Source organism: Pholcus phalangioides, unplaced genomic scaffold, assembly GCF_987345545.1.
Source record: "Pholcus phalangioides strain wild (caught in Gottingen) unplaced genomic scaffold, Ppha-v1.0 ptg000017l_1, whole genome shotgun sequence".
Taxonomy (NCBI): Eukaryota; Metazoa; Arthropoda; class Arachnida; order Araneae; family Pholcidae; genus Pholcus; species Pholcus phalangioides.
In genome coordinates, this window is record NW_028301610.1 from 63,400,421 (window position 1) to 63,421,479 (window position 21,059).

Consider the following 21,059-nt stretch of genomic DNA (forward strand, 5'->3'; position numbering starts at 1 on the left):
TTAGGAAGTTTCGAGGAGACTTTGGGTATTGTTTCATTGGCTGCTGAGACCATACAACTGGTCACAAGGTCGACGCAATGGTCGACGTCGGGTTGCGAAACCATATCCTCCGTGATTTCTGCCTTGACCGTGAAGTCTGCCCATCGGGCGGCCACAAGCTTCCACCGAGGAGGACCCTCAGGTATGCTATGGCTTCGATCAAGGCACTTAACCACTAGAGGAAAATGATTGCTCCCGTGGAGGTACGGATCGACCGACCAGGACCAGTTCGGCAAGAGTGAAGGTGAACATAACGATAAATCTATTGCAGTAAAACTATTGTTTGGGGCATGGAAATGAGTGAAACTGCCATCATTCATGATGGCGAGGTCCATGTCTTCTAACAGTCGTTCAACCATTTCGCCACGTGGGGTGTTGCTGTTAGAACCCCAAATCATATTATGTGCATTGAAGTCTCCAAGAAGAAAAAATGGTGGAGGTAATTGATCAATCAGATCTTCTAGATCTCTCTGTAAGATGGTGTCATTTGGTGGCAAATAAATGGAACAGATGGTAACCCTTAGGCCTGTAGAGATTTCCACCGCGATGGCTTGCAGGTTCGTGCGCAGCGTTAGAACGCGCGACGACACGTGATGTGGAACCAGCAGAGCAACACCGCGGCAGGCTCTACTCCCGTCATCGTAATCGATACGGAACAGGGAATGTCGCCTGATGTTCCATGTCTCCGAGGGCTTCGTAAAAGTTTCCTGGAGTGCCACGCAAACAGGATGATAACGATTGATCAAATCCTTGAGATCTTCGTAATTGGATCTAAGACCACGAATGTTCCATTGAATTATGTTGGCCATAAATTAAGTAGAAGTAGACGGTTCAAGATCTTTAAATTTATTCCGGTCTAGTTTACGGCGAGTAGTACCGGAATCTGTAGGATTGTCAAGGTCCATGTCACCAATTGATGTGTCATCAATTAGTGACACATTCTTCATGGATGGACATTTCAGCGCTCTCTGTACAGCTTTTCGTGAATATCCAGTCTTGAATGGTTTCTTTTTCGATTTGTTTGCAGAGTTGATTTTTGGTTTAGTATCTGTAGTTATTTTGAATGTGTTCGCTGTTGCTTTTCCCGCTTCTTCTTCGGAGGTAGTGGACTCCCTCCGGAATCCAGCGGAGCAACAGCAGCCATAACTATTGCACGGTTGGTTAGATGATGATGTTTGAGTTGATGTGTCAGCTATTGGTTCAGTCTGAGTTGTTACAGATGCTTTGGTGACAGTGTTAGTCTTATTAGCTGACGATGGATTTGCTACCATATTAGAGTATGATCTAGTACCTATTGGAGTTTGGTTAGAGGTTATACGACGGCGTGCTTCGATATATGAGATGTTATTAAGGACCTTGATCTTCTGGATCTCTTTTTCTTCATTCCATTTCGGACATTTCCTGTCATATGCGGGGTGGTCGCCACCGCAATTGACGCACTTGAATGGTGAATTAGTGCAGTTGTCCGAAATGTGGTCCTTCTCACCGCATTTTGCGCAGGTGGGTTGACTTCGGCACGCCGTTCGTGAGTGACCGAATTTCTGGCAGTTAAAGCATCTAACAGGGTTAGGAATGTATGGGCGGATTTTGAGGCTATAATAGCCTATCTTAATATCTTCTGGCAATGTCGGTGATGAGAATGTCAGGATTATGTTACGTGATGGAGCTGGATTGCCATCTTTGCGGCTCATAATATGCTTGGCAGATGTTACGCCTTGAGACGCCAGCTCTTCTGTTAGTAGTTCTTCATCCATGTTAATCAAGTTAGTATCTGAAATGACACCACGTGAATAATTCAACGTGGGATGAATTTTTGCTGTTATGGGAATAGTCCCAAGAGATGTGAGCTTTTGAATAAGTTCGGATTGTTTCGGTGTGTTAGTTTCAATTAGAAGGTCTCCTGAACGAAGAGCCTTCACTGATTTTAATGTGCCTATTGCGCCGTAGAGAGCTTTGTCTATTAAGAATGGTGATGCTTTGGCCAGAGGTTTATCGGTGTCAGTAGAATGCAAGAAGAAAAATGAAACAGTAGGAGCAGGTTCAGTGACAATTGTTTCGCTCATAGCTATACGTTGACGTTTTGGTGCATTTGTATTTTTCCCCATTTTGGAGATAGTTTGTTCGGCCCCTACCGACCATGCCCACCATGGAGCCCTACGAGGGGACGCGCACACGTAACTGATGAAGGTTAGTGGCAACGCCAGGTTAGGTAGGAACTATACACCACCGAAACAGGCGAGCAGACGCGTTCTAGATCCAAGAGCGACGTGAAGCAGCACCAAGAAACCTCACGACGTCCGGCAGGCCCGGTCCCTCTACCTGCCCAGTAGTGTAACCCCTTCAGCCACCGAGGCGACCAGCCGATTGACCCAGACGGGGCTAATCCAGGCCTCCCGTTTCGGCTGAATCCGAGGCCAAAGCTAGCGCATCAGGCTAACCAGGATCCCCATCTCCAGCCTTACGGGTCTCCACGCACGGCAAACACGCAGGTAGACAGCGTCCCAGATAGGGCATACGCTAGAAGCAATGCCCCGTCCGGGAGGACCCCTCCCCGCCTGAGCGGGGCCCACAATGAGGGGTTGGACACAAGACATAAACATGTACAGGACAAAACAAGACGCAAGACAAGTACTGGAAGATGTGTAGAAAAAACATGTAATCTGGGCTATTGAAAGTGTAGGATATGAGCACAAATAAGCGATGACAATGACGTGTGATAGATTTAGCATTACCCAGGGTGCACCACGAGGAGGCCTATCACATTACACCCCCCCCGGTGGGTGATGGAATGGTCCAAGGAGGCGATAGAAGCTACGAGTATAAGATAAGATCCTATGGGTTCGCTGGAGTCGAGGGCGATGAGAGAAGAAATTTCTGAAGAGGGCGATGGAGTAAAAATTTTGAAAAACTGCTTAGGATGTTAAGATACTTTTTTTTCGCTCTATGATTTGAAGTATGCGTCTAAGATCATCGGTTTACGAGTTATTCCGAAATAAAAGGATTCCCTATGCACCCTGTACATGTAAGCTAGTAATTTTCTCCTATGTTTGTGGGAGTGGGGTGACTGAATCCCCAGGGTTCCCCCTATCGTTACGGCCTTGAACGATACCCTACTCTTACGCTAGCCTCTTGGGTTCCGTATATACCGGACGAATAGCAACTTTGACCCCCGCAACAGATGTACGGAAGGCGTTGAGTGCATTTTCCTAGCCCCAAGACGATAAAAAGTTAGGATATTTTTTTAACAAAAATATTTTTAAGGGAATACCTGCATATGCTGTTAATTTCGGTTGATTTTTAAAATTGGTTTTGAAGGGTGACAACTCAAAATTTCTCTGGGACATTCTTTGTGCCCCTTCCAAACATCGATCCAGTATACGCCCTGACCCAAACGAGCATTTATGACTTTGCCGCCCTCCTTTTATTCTAATCTAATTCTCTTGACCACTCATCGTTCCTCAAATTTAGTCCTTCCGGAATTGCTACCTTGGGCTACAGCCAACATCAGCTTTAGTAGCTGGTGTTGCTACAGCCCCTGCTTAGCCTAGAGAAGATTAATGACAAGCGACTAGAGGGCAATAATGAATAAGACTAGGAAATTAATGATAAGCTAACCAAATAAAACAAATTTTTGGATTGTCACGCAAAATATTTTTTTCATAATACATCGTAAAAATATTCCATATTAGATATATTTTTGTGCCTTTATGTCGTAGCCGGTCAATTTGTCGCACCTCAACTTGTCGCGGTACAAGTTTGCCGCCGTGTCAATTCGTCGTGACGTCAATTTATATACACTCATTGCCATAAAAATTTGAGCACCCAGAAGTCGTCGTCAAAATGAAACGAAATTTTACACATGTAAGTACTACGTTGATATAAGTAAGTGATTAGATCTAGCGCGAATGCACGATGCGATACGAGCGGGCATTGAGGCATACAAGTTCCGTATGATGTCCTGAGACATCTCGTTCCACAGTTGCTGTAAATGCGCCTCTAGTTCGACCAACCTCGTAGGGTGTCCAACTTGCCGTCCCAAATGATCCCAGATATGCTCGATTGGTGACAAATCTGGGGATAGAGCAGGCCAGGGAAGGGTGGTAATGCGGCGGAGGCAGTCTTGCTGTGTGTTGCCTAACATTGTCTTGTTGAAAAATGGCTCCTGGGAGCCCTGCCATGAGTGGCAACACATGTGGCTGAAGGATGTTATGGACGTACCGCTGGGCTGTCATGGATCAATATTAGGGGTGACCGTGTATCGTAAGCAATGGCACCCGATATCATGACACCAGCTGTGGGAGCGGTGTGTCGCTGTAAAGCGAAGGCAGGATTGAAGCGTCCACCACGGGACCTCCACACACGAACACGATTGTCATCACTGCTCAAGTTGAATCTCGATTCGTCGCTGAAGACGACCTGGTTGCAGTCCAATCCCGTCGTGCTCGACACCACTCCAAACGGAGGCGTTGGTGTGTGTTATTGGCAGCACACGTAATGGGCGCCGCGATACCAGATGTCCTTCAGCCAGGCGCCTTGCGATGGTTCGGGAAGACACAGGGGCCCGTAGTGAAGCTGCTGCCTATGTCTGGATAGCGGCCAATGAGGCAGTTGGCTCTACGCGTGCGTTTCGGATGATGTGACGGTCTTCTCGACGACTGGTTTGTCGAGGGCGTCCTGAACCTGGTCGCCATGTAAATGACACCTCCTCACAGTAAAATCAGAACGGCCTAGTTGACGAGCTGACCACCCAGCTTCCATCATCCCGATGATTCTTCCCCTATCGAACTCTGACAACTGCTCATATGGTCTTCGACGGCGGCGTAACGGCATGTCTACCTCAGCATTTCCTTTGCAAACGATTAAATACACTCCAGCAAGCTCTGCTTACCTGTTTTATACTCCAAGGAGAACGAAGTTCAACGCCCTCTAGTGGCATTACGCAATGCGCAATCACGCTGCATTTCTAATCATTTGCATATCTGCCCGACATGTACCTTCAGGCCAACTTTCGTTGCGCACCAAGAAATAATTGTGGGATCGAAAATTTTTATGACAATGAGTGTATTACAGCGCAGAATCAATTCGTCGATTCTTCACTGTACAAGCTGTTTGATAACTAAAGTTGAAGATGACCTTAGATTAAGACATGGCTAGCAAAAAATAAATTACTTCCAAATGTAGAAAAAACAAAACTCATTTGTCTAAAAATTAGATATAAAACCAGAAACTTACCGTAAGGCGTAAAAGTAACTGTTCAAAGTTGATTTCGCATTTTAATAAGTTATGACAAAAACAACTTTAAAAAATTTAAGCGTAAATGGAAAGAGCCAAGCAACTGCGTCACTGCAAGTAGTCAACTGAATGGTTCTGAAGAGTTTCCTGGCACTCCTCGCAAGATAGCAGCTCTGTACATGCAAATTAGAGAGGCGGACGAATTCGGACACTTTCCCTTATCAGCTTTTATTTTATCGGGATTTCAGACCGGAATAACTGGCTCATGCACTATAAAAGTTATATTGGTTTCTGGCGTCTTGTCTTAACATTCGTTGTGGCCTATTATTTTTCTTTGTGATTTGAAATATCAACAGCTTTACGATAATCTGTGTCCAAGGTCACTGATTATCGTAAGATCATTCTATAACAATTGACATAGCACTTCTGTCGTGAATATGAGTTTAAAATCGGCTTCACGTACCCAAAAAAGCCAAAATATTTGCATCGAAAGTCGAATGCAAGAGGACATTTTCACATCCAGATTCACGCCCATGTCAATGACAGATATAATTTTCCTATTTTGGTTATATGCTCTAGCTAGAACTTCCCCCGCAGTGTTTCTAGGCATTCTTTGAACATGTATATAATGTGGATTGCTTACAAACTCAGTCTATCGCAGTGGGGCAATTTATTGCCGTTACACCTAAGCACAATACCCATCGCTTCATTGATGCGGCTTATAGTCAAAACTGCATAGTGGCTGATTACTCAATGATTTCTAGAAACGATTCTACCAATTCAATTTCTACGCAGAAGTGCGCACTGTATCCACCTATTTGAATTGACAACCGACGACATGCATCATATATAATACCTATATCCGTTGAGAATTATCAGAGAGGAATCTAACAATTATGTAGAAATGTCCTCTCCACTTATTAATACAAGATTCCTCGAAAGACTGTTTATATTTTTTGAGATGATTACAAGGAAGAAAATTCATCTCTGCTCCCACGGGGACTCGAACCCAGGTCTCTCGTTTGCCGGACCAGTGCTCTATCAACTAAGCTATGGAAACATATATACGCTCCAAGGGAGAAATATTCTGAAAGGAAAGGCTCCGGACGGTGGCAGCAATAAACTAATAGCTCGTGAATGACAGTCCACCAGATGGCGACATGTAGAAATGTCCTCTCCTTGTCCTTTCAACATATACATGCTCCAAGGGACAAATACCCTATGTGGAGAGGACATTTCTACATACATGGCACCATCTAGTGGCCTATGTCATTCACGAGCTATTAGTTGATTACTGCTGCCGTCCGAAGCCTTTCAACATATATATATATACGCTCCAAGGGAGAAATATTCGTTTTCCATAGCTTAGTTGATAGAGCGCTCGTCCGGCAAACGAGACGGGGTTCGAGTCCTCATGGGGGCAGACATGAATTTTCTTCCGTGTAATCATCATCTCCAAAAATACAGGGTGTTCTGTTAATGGACCGATAAACTCAGAGGGTTGTTAGTAGACATCAAGAGGAACAGAAGTTGCAATGGAACATGGTGTCGTAAACCACGTTGAGAGGGCGAAAAACGCATGCAGGATCTGAGTCCGGAGGAGATGAAAGGTGGATGATCGCTGAATGCGTTCGCTCACCATATCTGACGTTACCACCATTTATGCGACGCCTGTGGACACACCGGAGGATCTCATAGCTCGGATTATCGTCGCTGCGGCAGACATCAAAAGCATATCTGGTATCTTCGAGAGCGTCCGCGAATCGTTCTTACGTCGTTGTAGACTGCAGTGACGTCAGCGGCCACCACTTCTAATAACTCTTGTAATAATTAAATATTTTTGTGGTGGTTATTCTACTTTTTGTCGTTCCAGCGTAAGGGTACGTCCATAGTGAACCGCTTCTCGCTACTCGCTTTATCGCGGCTGAAAAAAGATCGTGAAAACTCATTGGGGCGGCCATAATGCGCCCGCCTACCTGCTTTTACCGGCTCAAACTGCTTTTAACCGCTTTAACCAGAATGAATTATTATTTCTTTTTCTCGCTTGACCGGCTCACCGCTTGCAGTTTTGAACGGATACTTTCCTCTAAGTGTTCGTTTTATAATGGAATAGTAAATCGACGGAGTTTTTGTAACGATCTATTATCGTTATTACTAATCGTTGATTAGTTATGACATAATAAAAGCGAAATCGTTAATCATTAAGTAATTAAAGAAAATTACCAATTATAGTGAATCCAATTGGAGTTTTTGTGACGATTAATTATTAATACTAATCGTTAACTAGATGACATAATAAAAGCAATATCGTTGGTTAATCATTAATTAAGGTTAATTAACGATTATACTGAATCCAACGGAGTTTTTGTGATGGATAATTGTTGCTAATACTAATCGTTAATTAGTTATGACATAATAAGCGAAATCGTTAATTAATTAAGGCTCATTAATTATCATACTAAATCCAACGGAGTTTTTATGACGCCTAATTATTGTTAATACTAATCGTTAATTAGTTGACGTAATGAAAACGATATCGTTAATTAGTTGACGTAATGAAAACGATATCGTTAATTAGTTGACGTAATGAAAACGATATCGTTAATTAATCAAAATACCGTTGGATTTCGTTTTATCGTTACTAATTATTGATCATGATTTAGTTTTATCGTTAATAAACTAATTAACGATAAAACGAAATCCAACGGATTTTGCCGTTAATTAGTTAATTATCGGCCAGTTCAGTTTTATCGTTATTAGTTGATTAGTTAATTATCGATCATGATTTAGTTTTATTATTAATGTAAACTAATTAACGATAAAACTAAATCAAACGGAATTTTGTAACGATTAATTTTCGTTTTTCTAATCGAAAATTTGTTGTGGCACTAAAAGCGAAATCGCTGATTTATCATCAATTAATTAATTTACTATAATTAGCGATTACACTAAACCCATTGCAACTTCAAGGCGAGTCCTATTAATTTCATGTACACTCGTCATTCTTTCATGTTTAATTTTATAATAAATATTTTTTGTTGTCAACAAAAACACACAATAGATCGCCACGTGATAGCTCCATGATGCCAACTGCCCATGCAGGCAGACGCTCCCGCGATCGGTGCACTATAACCACCACCAGCTAGAATCGCGCGGGATCATCTCGCCTTCTACAACTGCCGCGGTTTAAGCAATAAAGCGAGAAGCGGGAAGCAGTGCACTATGGACGTACCCTAACGTCGAAACCTGCATGCGTTTTTCACCCACTCAACGTGGTTTGCGACACCATGTTCCATTGCAATTTTTGTTCCTCTTGATGTCTACTAACAACTCTCTGAATTTGTCGGTCCATTAACATAACACCCTGTATAACCAGTCTTTCGGGGAATCTTGTATCTAACAATTACTATACCATTGAATTTTTGCTGTTGCAGGTAGGGATTGCACGAAAATCCACAGCCGTTGGAAGCATGTGCTTGTATTTCTCTACGTTTTAAAGATGACAGGCATGGTAACTGTATATGCCGACCAAAAATTTTAAATTTTGCGGACTTTTTTCATCGCAGAATTGTGAGATGTTGGATTCCATTTTGGTTTAGACCATATTTTTCCAACCTTTTTTCTCCCATCGCCCCCCCCCAACGCAATCTAACCCATAGGATCCTATGTTATAGCCGTAGCTTCTACCGCCCCCTGGAACATTACATCGACCACGTTAGGATCACCCGTTTAGACGATTCGAACTCACATCTCCTGTCAAGGTTGCCAATTCAAATTGGTAGATAAAATACGCACCATCCGCGGTATTTTTGTTGTAATTAGTATTTATGCTAGTAATGAATGGAATGTTCGATTTTTTTTACAGTCTTTCAATAGCCATTCAGACGAGACTGATCCTGAGCGTATCAAGCAAATAATTAGCAGAGCGGTTAAAGATGCCGAATGGATTGTTAAAAAGGTAATGCGATTGTCACTAAATCTATGTAGGGGAACAAATATATATAGGTACATTATCTGACGTATACCATTTAGAGTAAAGACGAGCTGATACTATAGACCAGTGGTCCGAGAGGAAAGAAAAATTACATGTTGACTGATTAGTCAGGAAAATTGGAAATGATAAAAATTGAATTTTTCTATTTTTCAAGAAATATGAATGATACTGACATTTTAACCTTATTTTTTAACTTTCGCTTGCAGAAAATGTCACGTGAAATTTGCGTTGCAAAAGTTTCTTTTTCGGTAAGCAATCGTACTTGATTTGTTTCGATTAAAAAACAATACATACCGAAAATATTTCGCAGTTTGTTTACATTCGTACCTCGTGTAATTAGCATATTGTGCTTAGATTTGATACTGCTTGAGCACGACCGAAGAAAAACGTGAAAAAATTTAATCAAGCGTTAAACCGGCTATGTGTTGTTCCGGCTGAAATCAAATAAGTGAAGAACTCTTCATTGAATTTTTTTCCCGGATCAATTTTCAACACAAAAGCGAAATTAAACATTAACCATAGTCGAAAACGGCTTAAATAATAAGTAATAATATATAACAGTAGAAATTAAAATATTCTCTTTTCTCTGTCTCTAGTTTGTTTTGGAAATTACGTGTGTGAAATCGGTATGTAATATAAGGGCTGTTTCATGCCGCGCCGGAGCATCACCTCCTAGAGATAAAAGGCCTCTGCACTGTTTGCCATAAACGTCATTCAGACTACCTAGCAAGTTTGCCACACAGCATCCTATTTCGTTTCTTCTTATTTTGGCGTAGAGTCTTCCTGATTGCATGAGCAATCAGGTCAAAGGTCGAGTCGACTGATCTAATGTATATATGAAATGACATCATCATCATCGTGCCCCCCCCCCCAGACTTCCAAGTCAATCTCCGCCTATGCCTGCTTGGCTCACAAATACCGCGAAGTGATTGGATGTGGGGCATAGAAATCACCAATTCTGAACCCGATCATTTCTTTTCCTCACAACGATGATACTGGCACGAGCAGGGAATTTTTTTCCCCTGAATATTCTGAGGGAAATTGGACTGCTTACTGACGTCACAAGCTGAGTGCGGAGGCCTATCTCTAAGAGGTTCTGGCCGGAGTCGGTACCAGCTGACGTCATTGTGCCCGAGTGGCATGGTGGTAAGATGCTCGTCTACCATCGTGAAGGTTGTTGTCAGGGTCCCGGATTTGAACCCAAGGGAGGATATAGATATTTTCCCTAACGAACTCGAGGCGACCACCGATAGACAGCGCCTTCACTTTCAACCCATCTCACTAATGGCAGTAAATTGCAACAGCGATATGGCCAGAGTTGGTGTTTGGAGAAGTAGCTGACGTCATTGTTATGGCAGAACCGAGTAAGCCCGCTTTGCTACCCTGCTAAATCACGATAATTTGCAATCGCTGTACTGCCAATTTTACCGAACTCTTTCAAAAATTCTCTCTTCGATTATTTTGTCATTAGTATATTTATTTATTCAATTTATTAGTTTGCGTCTTTTAACGTTTCAAACGAAATATTTTTAGAAATTTCAGTATTTTCTTGTGAGGTAATTTCCACTAAGAATATTTTTCTCGGATTCATTTTAGTTGAAATATTTTCGTCAAATTTTATCGGGCTGCTTGAAAGCCAACTCAAGACATAATTTCTATTAACTTTTTGAACTTTCGATAATATTTAATTATCTGTTTGGCTTCATTTCAATCAGGTGTGACTTTTAGGAACGTTAGCTTTGTTATTACCAATACTTACGACTGTAACATCAAAAAATTGGAAGCAAAAATAAAAGAAATCCTAATATAAAAAAAAATTTTGAAGTTTTTTTAAAAAATTAAATGCCAATATATCAAATTCTCAAATATTTACGACATTTATATTTTTCACCGAGCTTACTTTCTCATTTAAATTCGATACTCATTTCTACACATACTTATTTTGTATTCTCTTACTTTTTATTATATTTTCTGCCCTCCCCTAGTCTTAGACCTGGAAAGGGGGGGGGGGGTTCGATACTGGTGCACTCTTCCCCCTAAGAGTACGAACGACAATAGAAAATACAAATCAATCAATTTTATTCATCACATCATGAAACTTACATTGGCAAAACGAAGAAAAAATCCATCCAAGGGATCGTTGTTGATCCATACTGGTGGACACGATTATTATTAAGTAAATTTTAAAACACGAATAGTAAATATTAATAATAAACTAATAATTAAAAAAAACAATGAAAAAACGCAAGACAGAGAAATCATCTAATGAATGTGACATACATACACACACACATACGCAGACACAAAATATTACATTGATTTGAATTAAGATTATTGATTTGTTTTATTAATATAAATAAAATAAATTATAAATGAAGCAAATAATTAGTATTAAGATAAATAATGGCAACAACGGAAGGTGCGATTCAGAAATTTTTTGAGTGATGGGGTAGTGTTTTCCTTATTTGCGAGAGCTCAATAGGGAAAAAATATATTGCATATTAAAAATAGCTTTCAATATAATTTATAGAGAGCAAATATTGTTTGAGACGTTTTTTTTTAATACAAATATTGAAGTGCAGTCAAGAATATCAGATGGCAGATTGTTGTAAAATTTCGGAACAAGAAACGTAAAGTGATTTCTCCTTACTGTTTTATGAATAAGTGGTATAGATAATGTACTACTAAATCTACTCGATGTTCTTGAAGTATTGAAAGGTAAATCGAGTTGATTTTTATGCAGAAGAATTATCGATCTGTGAAAATATAGATAACGAAGGGGTAATATATTTAGGTTTAGAAAGGAGGAGTGGAATAATCGTTAGTAAGTGCTCTTATTATTTTTTTTTGCATTTGAATAATGGGGCGTAAAGTGCTTATGTAATCGCTTCCCCATACAGTCAGGCCATATAGTATATGTGAATGAATAATGGCATAGTAAAATGACAGTAGAAAAAGTCGATTTACATATTGCTTAAGGTAATAGAATTTGTACAGGGTGTATCGAAGTTTTGATTGCATGCGTTTTATATGTGTTCTCCATTTTAGGTTGTTATCTATATGTACACCAAGATACTTGTTCTAAAGATGAACATGTGCACGAAAAGTTACATGGGCAGTGTTGGCTATGAAAAATAATATTGTATCTAGTTTCTGTATTGTTATGCAAAGAAAAGCTCATAAATTTTGTTTTCGACACATTAATTTCAAGATTATTTGCAGAAAACCAATTGTGAACTTCAATTAAGTCATGATTTATGGTGTTCGTTAAAGATTGATGATCTATTGCTGAATAAAGTAATGCAGTATCATCAGCGAATGTTATAATTTTAGCCACTAAATCAAGGTTACAGAAATCGTTGATAAATATAGTAAAAAGTAGTGGCCCTAAAGTAGATCCTTGAGGAATTTCTTTCTTCATGGACATCGGAGTACTATATCGAGGCATATCAGTATGATTCTAGCAAAAATCACACAAGTCATATTTTTTTTATCACCGATTAACGTAAGCATCACCAAAATAACCAATATACAACGCGCGCATAACACTATAAACGAGAAATCACTCACTTGAACAGTAAAATAAGCCACATAAATAGTACGTGTATGATATCCTCAGCTTAAAAGTATCAGAACAGTGACGTCACGCATTTGCTACGAGACCACGCCCACTGAACAAAGGTGGCAAACGCGACTACACCAGGGGCCATATGGTAAGGCCGGTATTACACTGTAAAAGTTTGATAAAATTTCTTTTATAAAATTTGACGAAAATCTTATAAAAAAATTTGAGTATATAATTTATAAAAAATTTATTTTGTAAAGGAAATGGACTACATTACACTATAAAAGATTTATATAAAATTGTTTTTGCAAAAGTTTTCGTCAAATTGTCATTTCGTCAGTGTTCGTTAGTGTTGTGCTGTTGCTTGTAGTAGTTATGGATGAAGAAATTTTTTTTCCATTTGCTTTAGGAAATTTATCATTTGCAACCTCTAAGGGCTTCGGTTTTAGGAAACATGAAGCTGATGTGGATGCAGGGGCGTCGGAAGTGTTTCTAAACTGTGGGTGCTCGTCTTTAGTTTTATATCGGAAATTTTAATTTCTGAATCAATTCTGGGAGTACTCGGATCCATACCACAAATTACTGTGGATTCTTGAGCACCCACAGCTCCGACGCCACTGTGTGGATGATTGTATTGGATGAAATAATTTGCGGAGTAAGCTAATTATTTTGAAGCATTACATCTAGCTGGGAACGCAACTTCATGAATGTCAGCTTATGACGAAGTTGAGGAATACAACGCACACAGTGAAAGTTTAGCGACTAAATTGTCCATGTTTCATCATATTACTTATTGCGGCTCATATGACACGGTAAAATCCCAGAGACTCGGGGTTTATCAAGGTGAGTTGGTGAAAGTCCACAAAATGCTTGTAAACATTTTCATTTCGGATTTTTACCAAGTCAAAGTCCAATTTAAATTAATCAAATAATCATAATGAACCTGATGCTTATTATTTGATTAATAATAATTTAATAATTATAAACAAATAATTAACAAACGAAATAACCACCATGATGAGGTTTTGACGCTATTAAAGTGTACGATGCTCATAATTAATTTACTCCTACCAGTTAAAGCCCGTTTTAAATGAATTAATTGAACATCATTAATTTAATAGTGCCCCACCCGTCTTGATTAATTAATAATTGTTCAATAGTTATAATTGCTAGTGCGAATAACAGTTATTAATTGAATTAATAGTAATAAGTATTTAAGTAAAACCTTATTTCGTTATGATGGCTCGCTTCTCGCGCTGACGCACAGGGGTGCTGAGTGCGCTTCGCCCACTGATCTGCCTCTCCACACATTGCATCATGACCCCGCACCCCTCTGGAGATGTCGGGACTAATGGCCTAGTGTACAAGTGAACCTAAATCTGGATACGTGGCAGCATTTAGGAAAACTAATAAGTTCATTATCGTTTTTTTATTCTTCAAAACGGGTTTTTACTGTTGAGAATAAATAAAATAAATAAATGAATTAATATATTAATTCCTAATTAGTTCAATTTTAAATTAGTTTAATTACTATATTAAGTAATTAATAAGCGTTAAGAACTAATAAGTTAACGAGGGTTTATTGACTAAATAAAAACGGGCTTTGACTTGTTAATGAGTCCCAAATAAAAACGTTTGCATCATTTTTCGGACTTTTACCATCTTACATTGAACCGTGGCATATACATCGGAGTGGATGTAGCAAGTGAACATTATATTGGCCCTCGAATAGAAAGATGTTGGCCACCCATGATATAATAGATTAATTTAATCTCCACCACCTCAGATGATAATTAAATAAATGTATCATTAATATGAACCATCAAATCCAGTGATGTGATACGACAGGGTTTATCAAAGTGTGCTCCGTGGCTTTTAGGGGCGTTCCGGCAAGATGAAGATATTGATTTTTGTGCCTCTTTTTGCTTTGAATTGGTACTTTTATAATTGAAAACACCACTTAATTTAGAGCATCATGTGCCCCCAGGCAAAATGATTTTTCTGAGACTAGGCAAATGTTCGAAAATCTCAACCAGATCCCATTTTTGTGAGGCCCCCTTTTCTCTTGAGGCCGCCGGGCCGTGCCCAGGTGGGTTCATGCCTTAAGACGGCACTGCTTAACTATTCTGGGGAGCAGCAATAAAACCATGAACTGGGCAAGTGAGCTGCGGGTAACATAAAACTCATTTTCCTATAAGGCCTCATTGTGCCTTTACGGGGGCCGGGCAGACTACTATATGGGGTAAGCAGGGGTCTGCCATGACTTTTTTGCAGGGCCCTGTTTTTGTAAAAATTTTCTTTATTTTTGTGAAATGTGACATTAATTTTGTGGGAAGCGAAATAATCTAGTTGATCCTATCGCAAAAGAAATTTCAAATTTATGGATTCATTATTATGTATTTCGTGAAGGGTTCGTTTTCTCTGATCCGGAATTTTGTGGAGTGTCCGGAAACCGGACCCAAATTTTGGATTGACAGACCCCTGGTTAGTGTAAATTTTTGTGGGAACCATTTGGCTCTGATCCCTGGGACAGTGCCCCAGCCTAGTTACGTTCCCGATTTTCTATCACATTGTTGAAAACACAAACTTTTTTTAATCCAAGAAATACACACCGGAAGAGAATCTTTCCCCCCCCCCCAGAGAAGGGAGTGAACAGGTTTTTGAAGAGTTAATACGTCACTGTGCAGGATGGAAGTGCATCAGCGCAACTCTTTTATCAAACATTGGTGATGAAGCAGATTTTACACCTCGTGTAATGTATTGGCTCACTGTCAACCATCTCTGATGATAATGAAATAAATGTATCATCAATATGTATAACCAATAAATCCAGTGATGTCATGCATAAACGGTCGAGCCCGGATGTAACCAAGTCGCACGGGAACGTTAAAACATTCGACATATCCGATATTCGTGAAAACCGATGCACCATAAATATTCGAGTTTAATGAGAAAACTACTCGACCTATTCACGATGGTTGTTACTCGTACTGTTACGTCGTTACCACCTGTTACTCGTACAAACATGAAAATTTAAGAAAATTAAAATTATTTATGTATGTCACAAACATTAAAAATATTCACGTAGGGTTTGAATTAATTACCCGTGTACTGCAAATCATTGTTTCTCAAAGTGTGAGTCACAGATTCTAGGGTAGTCATAAACCTTTACCAAAGGAGAGCTGTCGATATTGATTTGTTTAGTGCTTTGAAGTATTCTGGGGAGCAGTGGGTAAATGTTGAGACAAGGATGAAATGGAAGGCAAAATTTTAAAAATCACGGATGTAAGTGGTCCGTCGAATTGTTACCGATATTTCAATGAGGACCTCCGACACAAACCTGTAGTCATGCCGATCCTTCTTCGAGTGGTTCTAGGAATGAATAGAACCAGCGTTATCTCTAGCTATAACGTTGACAGAACACATCTGAAGCCGATCTTCGCAATAGTACGGTAGTACTTCAGAGATTCGGGTTTTTTTCTTGAAATAAAACTTTTGATTTTATGGAACTTAATCATTGAAAAAAAAAAATCGATCCACCAGTGTGGCCTTCTAAAGGAAAACTTGGAAACAACCCCCGCCCCCTAAAATTTGCGGACTCCTAGATTGTCACCATGACCCTGCCCCGATCTTGCTATAACCCCTGTCTGTAAAACTTAAGAGAGCATCATGAGGCCCCCAGGTCAAGTGATGTTCTGGGGCACCACTATCTGATTGCAAAAGTACCAGAAGTATAGGCAGGGCCGTCTTAAGAGCATCATGGGCCCGGGCCAAATGATTTTTCTGAGGCGGCCCTACGTGGTGAATTCTCGGAAATTCCAACCGCATTTCATTTTTGTGAGGCCCTTTTCTCTTGAGGCGCCCGGGTCGGCCCATGTGGTAAGACGGCACTGATTATAAGGCCTTCCAATTTGCATATGATTTCTGAAAGTACAGTATTTATCATTTCATTTATATACCAGCCAAACATACAACCCAATTTCATATTTTCCTACCTCTATTGCTCACACAATCATCATTTGAACACCCCCTCCTCCACCATGTCATTAAAAGTCAGCAAATGCAACCCCCCCCCCTCCCCACGATTGGTGACGTATTACTTGATGTGTGACCCCTTATATCCCATAGACATAATGTTGAAAATATCGTTATAACGAATGGACATAATTTAATTTATTATTGTATTAAAAAGAAGCAAAAAAATATTTTTTTCTTTAGTTTATTTAAAATCATTTTTATATTTTTTTTATATCGTTCAAATCGTTTGAACTAATTCAGTTCATCCAATCGATACCTATCACTCATTTTTTAATTACTTTATCAACTCGCAAAGTACATAGTACATAAACTTGAGCAATTGAAACTGCAGCATAGAAAGCATCAACATTAATCTTTTTTCAAATATTGGATGAGGAGGCTGACTTTGGTAAAAGAAACTTTGATAAAGAGCGTTTTTTTTAAATCAAATTTGCCCATTACACTATCAAATTTTTTTGTCAAACTTATTTTATAAATGATCTTTGACAAAGAACTTTTATAGTGTAATACCGGCCTAAGGGTTAAGTATCATATATTACATTACATCTGTGCGAAATCAGCCATTTCATCACTTCTATCTACGACGTCGTCATAACCTTTTCAATAGCAACCAATTGTACTAATTAAAACTGTACACACAAAGTTTTGGAATGAATATTTTTGGAATGTTGGGCTACACTCGTTGATTGCTCATAACTCCCCCCTCACTTCCAGAGGAAATTTGAGATAACATTCAAAAAGCAATTTAATTAACAGAAATTTATCAAAACAGCATATAAAATATTTTTTTTTCTCACTAAAAGAAAAGAAAAATATGGTCTTGGGGGATGGACTTACCTTTAATGCCCCCCCCCGGACGCTTCTGATATCAAAGTGACCTTGATTTAATTTATAATACCCTCAAACGTACTAAAAATGTAATGTTTCAAGTGGGTCTTTAATTGAATTCATGATTTAATTTTTTACAGTACTCTGGCCAGAATCATACTACAAAGACAATGTGATCTGCTTGAAAAAGACCTACTTCTAAGACGAGAAACAGCAGTCTAGAACGACAAGTTTTATTGCATTCTCTGAATAATAATGTATCCATTTTTCAAGTGCTTTTTTAATTTTATTTCTATGTATTTGATTGGTTTTCCTAAAGCCTGATCAACTACCTGCAGCGCTATGCCATATCAAACAGCTCAAAAACAGGTTTTTGATGGCAAAATCACTTCCATTGAACCTCAAAAACAGGTTTTTGAGCGGTTCGACGTGGCGTAGCGCTGCAGGTGCGGATCAGGCTTACGAATTAGAGATTTGGTGATAGTGAATGCTTTTGGGCAAATTGAATAGTTAATGCGACATTCACGGAAGTAAAAGAAATAAAAGACACCATATTTGTAAATTTCTGCATGTTTGGTTATTTATTTGGATTTTTAATTTCGCAAGAACCTACAGGATCACAATGAGCCAAAGAAGTCACATGAAAAAATTACAATGTCATGTATGCTGAAAATAATACTGCTACAGCAATAAAAAGTAAATTGCATGTGTACGGATTTATTTTCATAATTTAAGAAATATTGGTACAAAATATATACGATCTATAGCTCCTAATAAAAACGAATTCCTTTGATAAAATTTAACGTTTGGAGTGGTGTTTCAATACAATGTCATTTAAAACACAGTCCACGCCACTTAATATGATCACATCGGGACGCTGGGTTTCTGATAACAACATCGAGAAAATTTCCGTTTGGTCAAATGGGATCCAAAATGAAGCCAAGTCTCGAGATTCTGTATCCGTAAAAAGTTGTGATATCTGATGGTGAGGCAAGTCAAATGTTATTAACTGAGGCACTTTGATTAACAAATCACTCCAAGGCTCCACACCTTTAGTTGAAGATTTTGGGACTTGGCAATTACGCAGCACATATTACACCTTACCATGTAATGTAAAATTAAGTCAACCTATAAATACAGATATCCCTACACAAACAGTAATTGATGGGATTTGAATAATGGCGTGAATAATAAAACTTGACCGTGTTGCTTAATTGCCAAGTCCAAAAATGTTCAACTAAATGTGTAGAGCCTAAAAGTGATTTGTGAAAAGTGTCACAGTTAATAACAGCATTTGACTTGGCTCTACATCAATATCACAACTTTTTACGGCGAAATAATCTCGAGACTTCAGTTTTTGCATGAAATTTCCCTTTTTTTGTAAGTTTCGTACTTTATATACAGGGTGGTAACTATCGACCGCCCAATAATTAAACGTGATTCCTTGTGAAAAACTAATATGGAAAAGTGTTTTCCCTTTTTTGATCTGACCCATAATGAGTTATGGGTCACACTTTAAAAGGGGGGTTCAGATGTGGCAGTGATTCCAGTGCTGCCAAGGGGAAGTAGAGGGTATAGGAGTACGATCCAACAATTCAATATAGGCCTGAAGGTCATTTGCTTCTCACTTGGGGTCACGTTCTTGGAGCTTCCCGCATTTACCGATAGGTGGCTTCGTTCGGATGGGATCCATCTGAATAAGAGGGGGGGGGGGAAGGGGGTCTGGGAGGTTTAAGATAGTCTTAGGTCAGGTTTTTTTACTCCCAGACCACGTAGTCGGGAATGCGCGTTAGTTAATGATAATCACAACAGTACTGACGGGGAATTACCCACCTCTGACTTGGATGGCTTCTCGATTGACACTAAATCATCGGGAAAATTGAAATGTGTGTTAATAAATGCCAGGAGCTTGGGTAATAAAGATTTTTTAGAAACTATGATAGTTGTGGAGGGCTTGGATCTTATAGCCATTACAGAATCTTGGGCAAACAATGGGGATGAATCTTTCTTACACATCTCAGGATACAATACCTTTTTGAGAAATAGATCTGATAGGAAAGGTGGTGAAGTGTTGATATACGTGAAATCCTGTTTGAAGGCTAGAGAGTGTAACGTGTAGAGAAGTGATATTGAAACCATAGGGGTTGAACTGGAGAACAAAAGACGTCATAAACTTATTGTTGGGGTTTGTTACAATCCACCGAATAGGGATTCAAACTACATCACCAAATTTCATGATGAAATTTCCTATGTGTGTAAGCGTAAGAGGGTTCTCATACTAGGGGATTTCAATTACCCAGGTATTGATTGGGAGAATCTTTCATCTAGAGATCAGTATGAAAGAGACTTTAAGTTTGTGCTCAAATTTTTTTTGTATCGGCATGTATCAGAAGCCACTAGGGGTACTGCTATTTTGGATATAGTTCTTACTTGTTCTGAGGACCTTGTTAAACATGTTTCGGTGGGGGAAGAGTTTTCTTCCAGTGATCATCATATCGTCAGATTTCACTGTAACTTTTCCTCGGGTAAAGTTTATAACAAAAGACTGGTTCCTCGTTTTTGGAGAACTTTGATGTTTTGAGAGGAAGGTTAGCGGAAGTTTTCATAGACCGGTTGGAATCAGTAGGGGTGGTAAGTCAATGGGAAGAATTTAGTACGAAGCTGTCCTCTGTTTTGCACGACGTCATAACCTTTGTTCGAAAAAAGCGTGTTTGTACATCGCACCCTCTATGGTTCATGGATAGCGTGCGGAACCTTTATCTTGAAAAGAAAAGGGCATTCAGAGAGTATAAAAGTGGACGAGGTGACCTATCATTGTTTACTGATAAAAGACTGTTGAAGAAAGCGATAAGGGATAGTAAAAAGGAAGTTGAATATAGGTTGGCAGATTTACGGGTGTTGCATGGGGTAATAAAATCCTAAACGATATTCAAGTAGAAGACGTGGAGGTCCTAAATCTTCTAAGAAATATATGTGCAAGCAAAGCACCAGGACCAGATGATATCTATCCCAGGGTCCTCGGGGAATGTGTTAATGAATTGTTGGGTCCAGTCGCACAGATATACAGGAGTAGTGTGGCTGAGGGTATCGTCCCAAGGGATTGGAAACTTGCTAATGTTGTTCCGATATTTAAGAAGGGTAGTAGAGAAGCTGTGTCCAATTATCGTCCAGTGAGTTTGACGAGCTCCCTCTCGAAAATTTTGGAAATTATCATCAAAAGGCAGTTTGTGAAGTGGATAGACGAGAATAATGTATTGTCGGATAATCAGCATGGGTTCAGGAAGGGGAAGTCATGTGTAACTAACCTCCTTTGCTTCTATGATTACGTGACTAAGGCTTTGGGTAAGAGCAAAAATGTCGACG

The 21,059-nt window shown here is 39.4% G+C and overlaps 1 protein-coding gene across 1 annotated transcript in view; it reads left to right on the forward strand.

Annotated features, from left to right (window-relative positions):
* Nucleotides 1–18,408, forward strand: part of LOC149074624 (LYR motif-containing protein 9-like) — a 39,834-nt gene extending 21,426 nt beyond the window's left edge. Inside the window, exons 2-3 of the mRNA XM_089246998.1 lie at nt 9,137–9,229; nt 17,837–18,408. Coding sequence (XP_089103124.1) covers nt 9,137–9,229; nt 17,837–17,872 — 129 coding nt within the window. The 3' untranslated portion in view covers nt 17,873–18,408. The remainder of the gene's footprint in view (nt 1–9,136; nt 9,230–17,836) is intronic.
* The last annotated feature ends 2,651 nt before the right edge of the window (nt 18,409–21,059 follow it).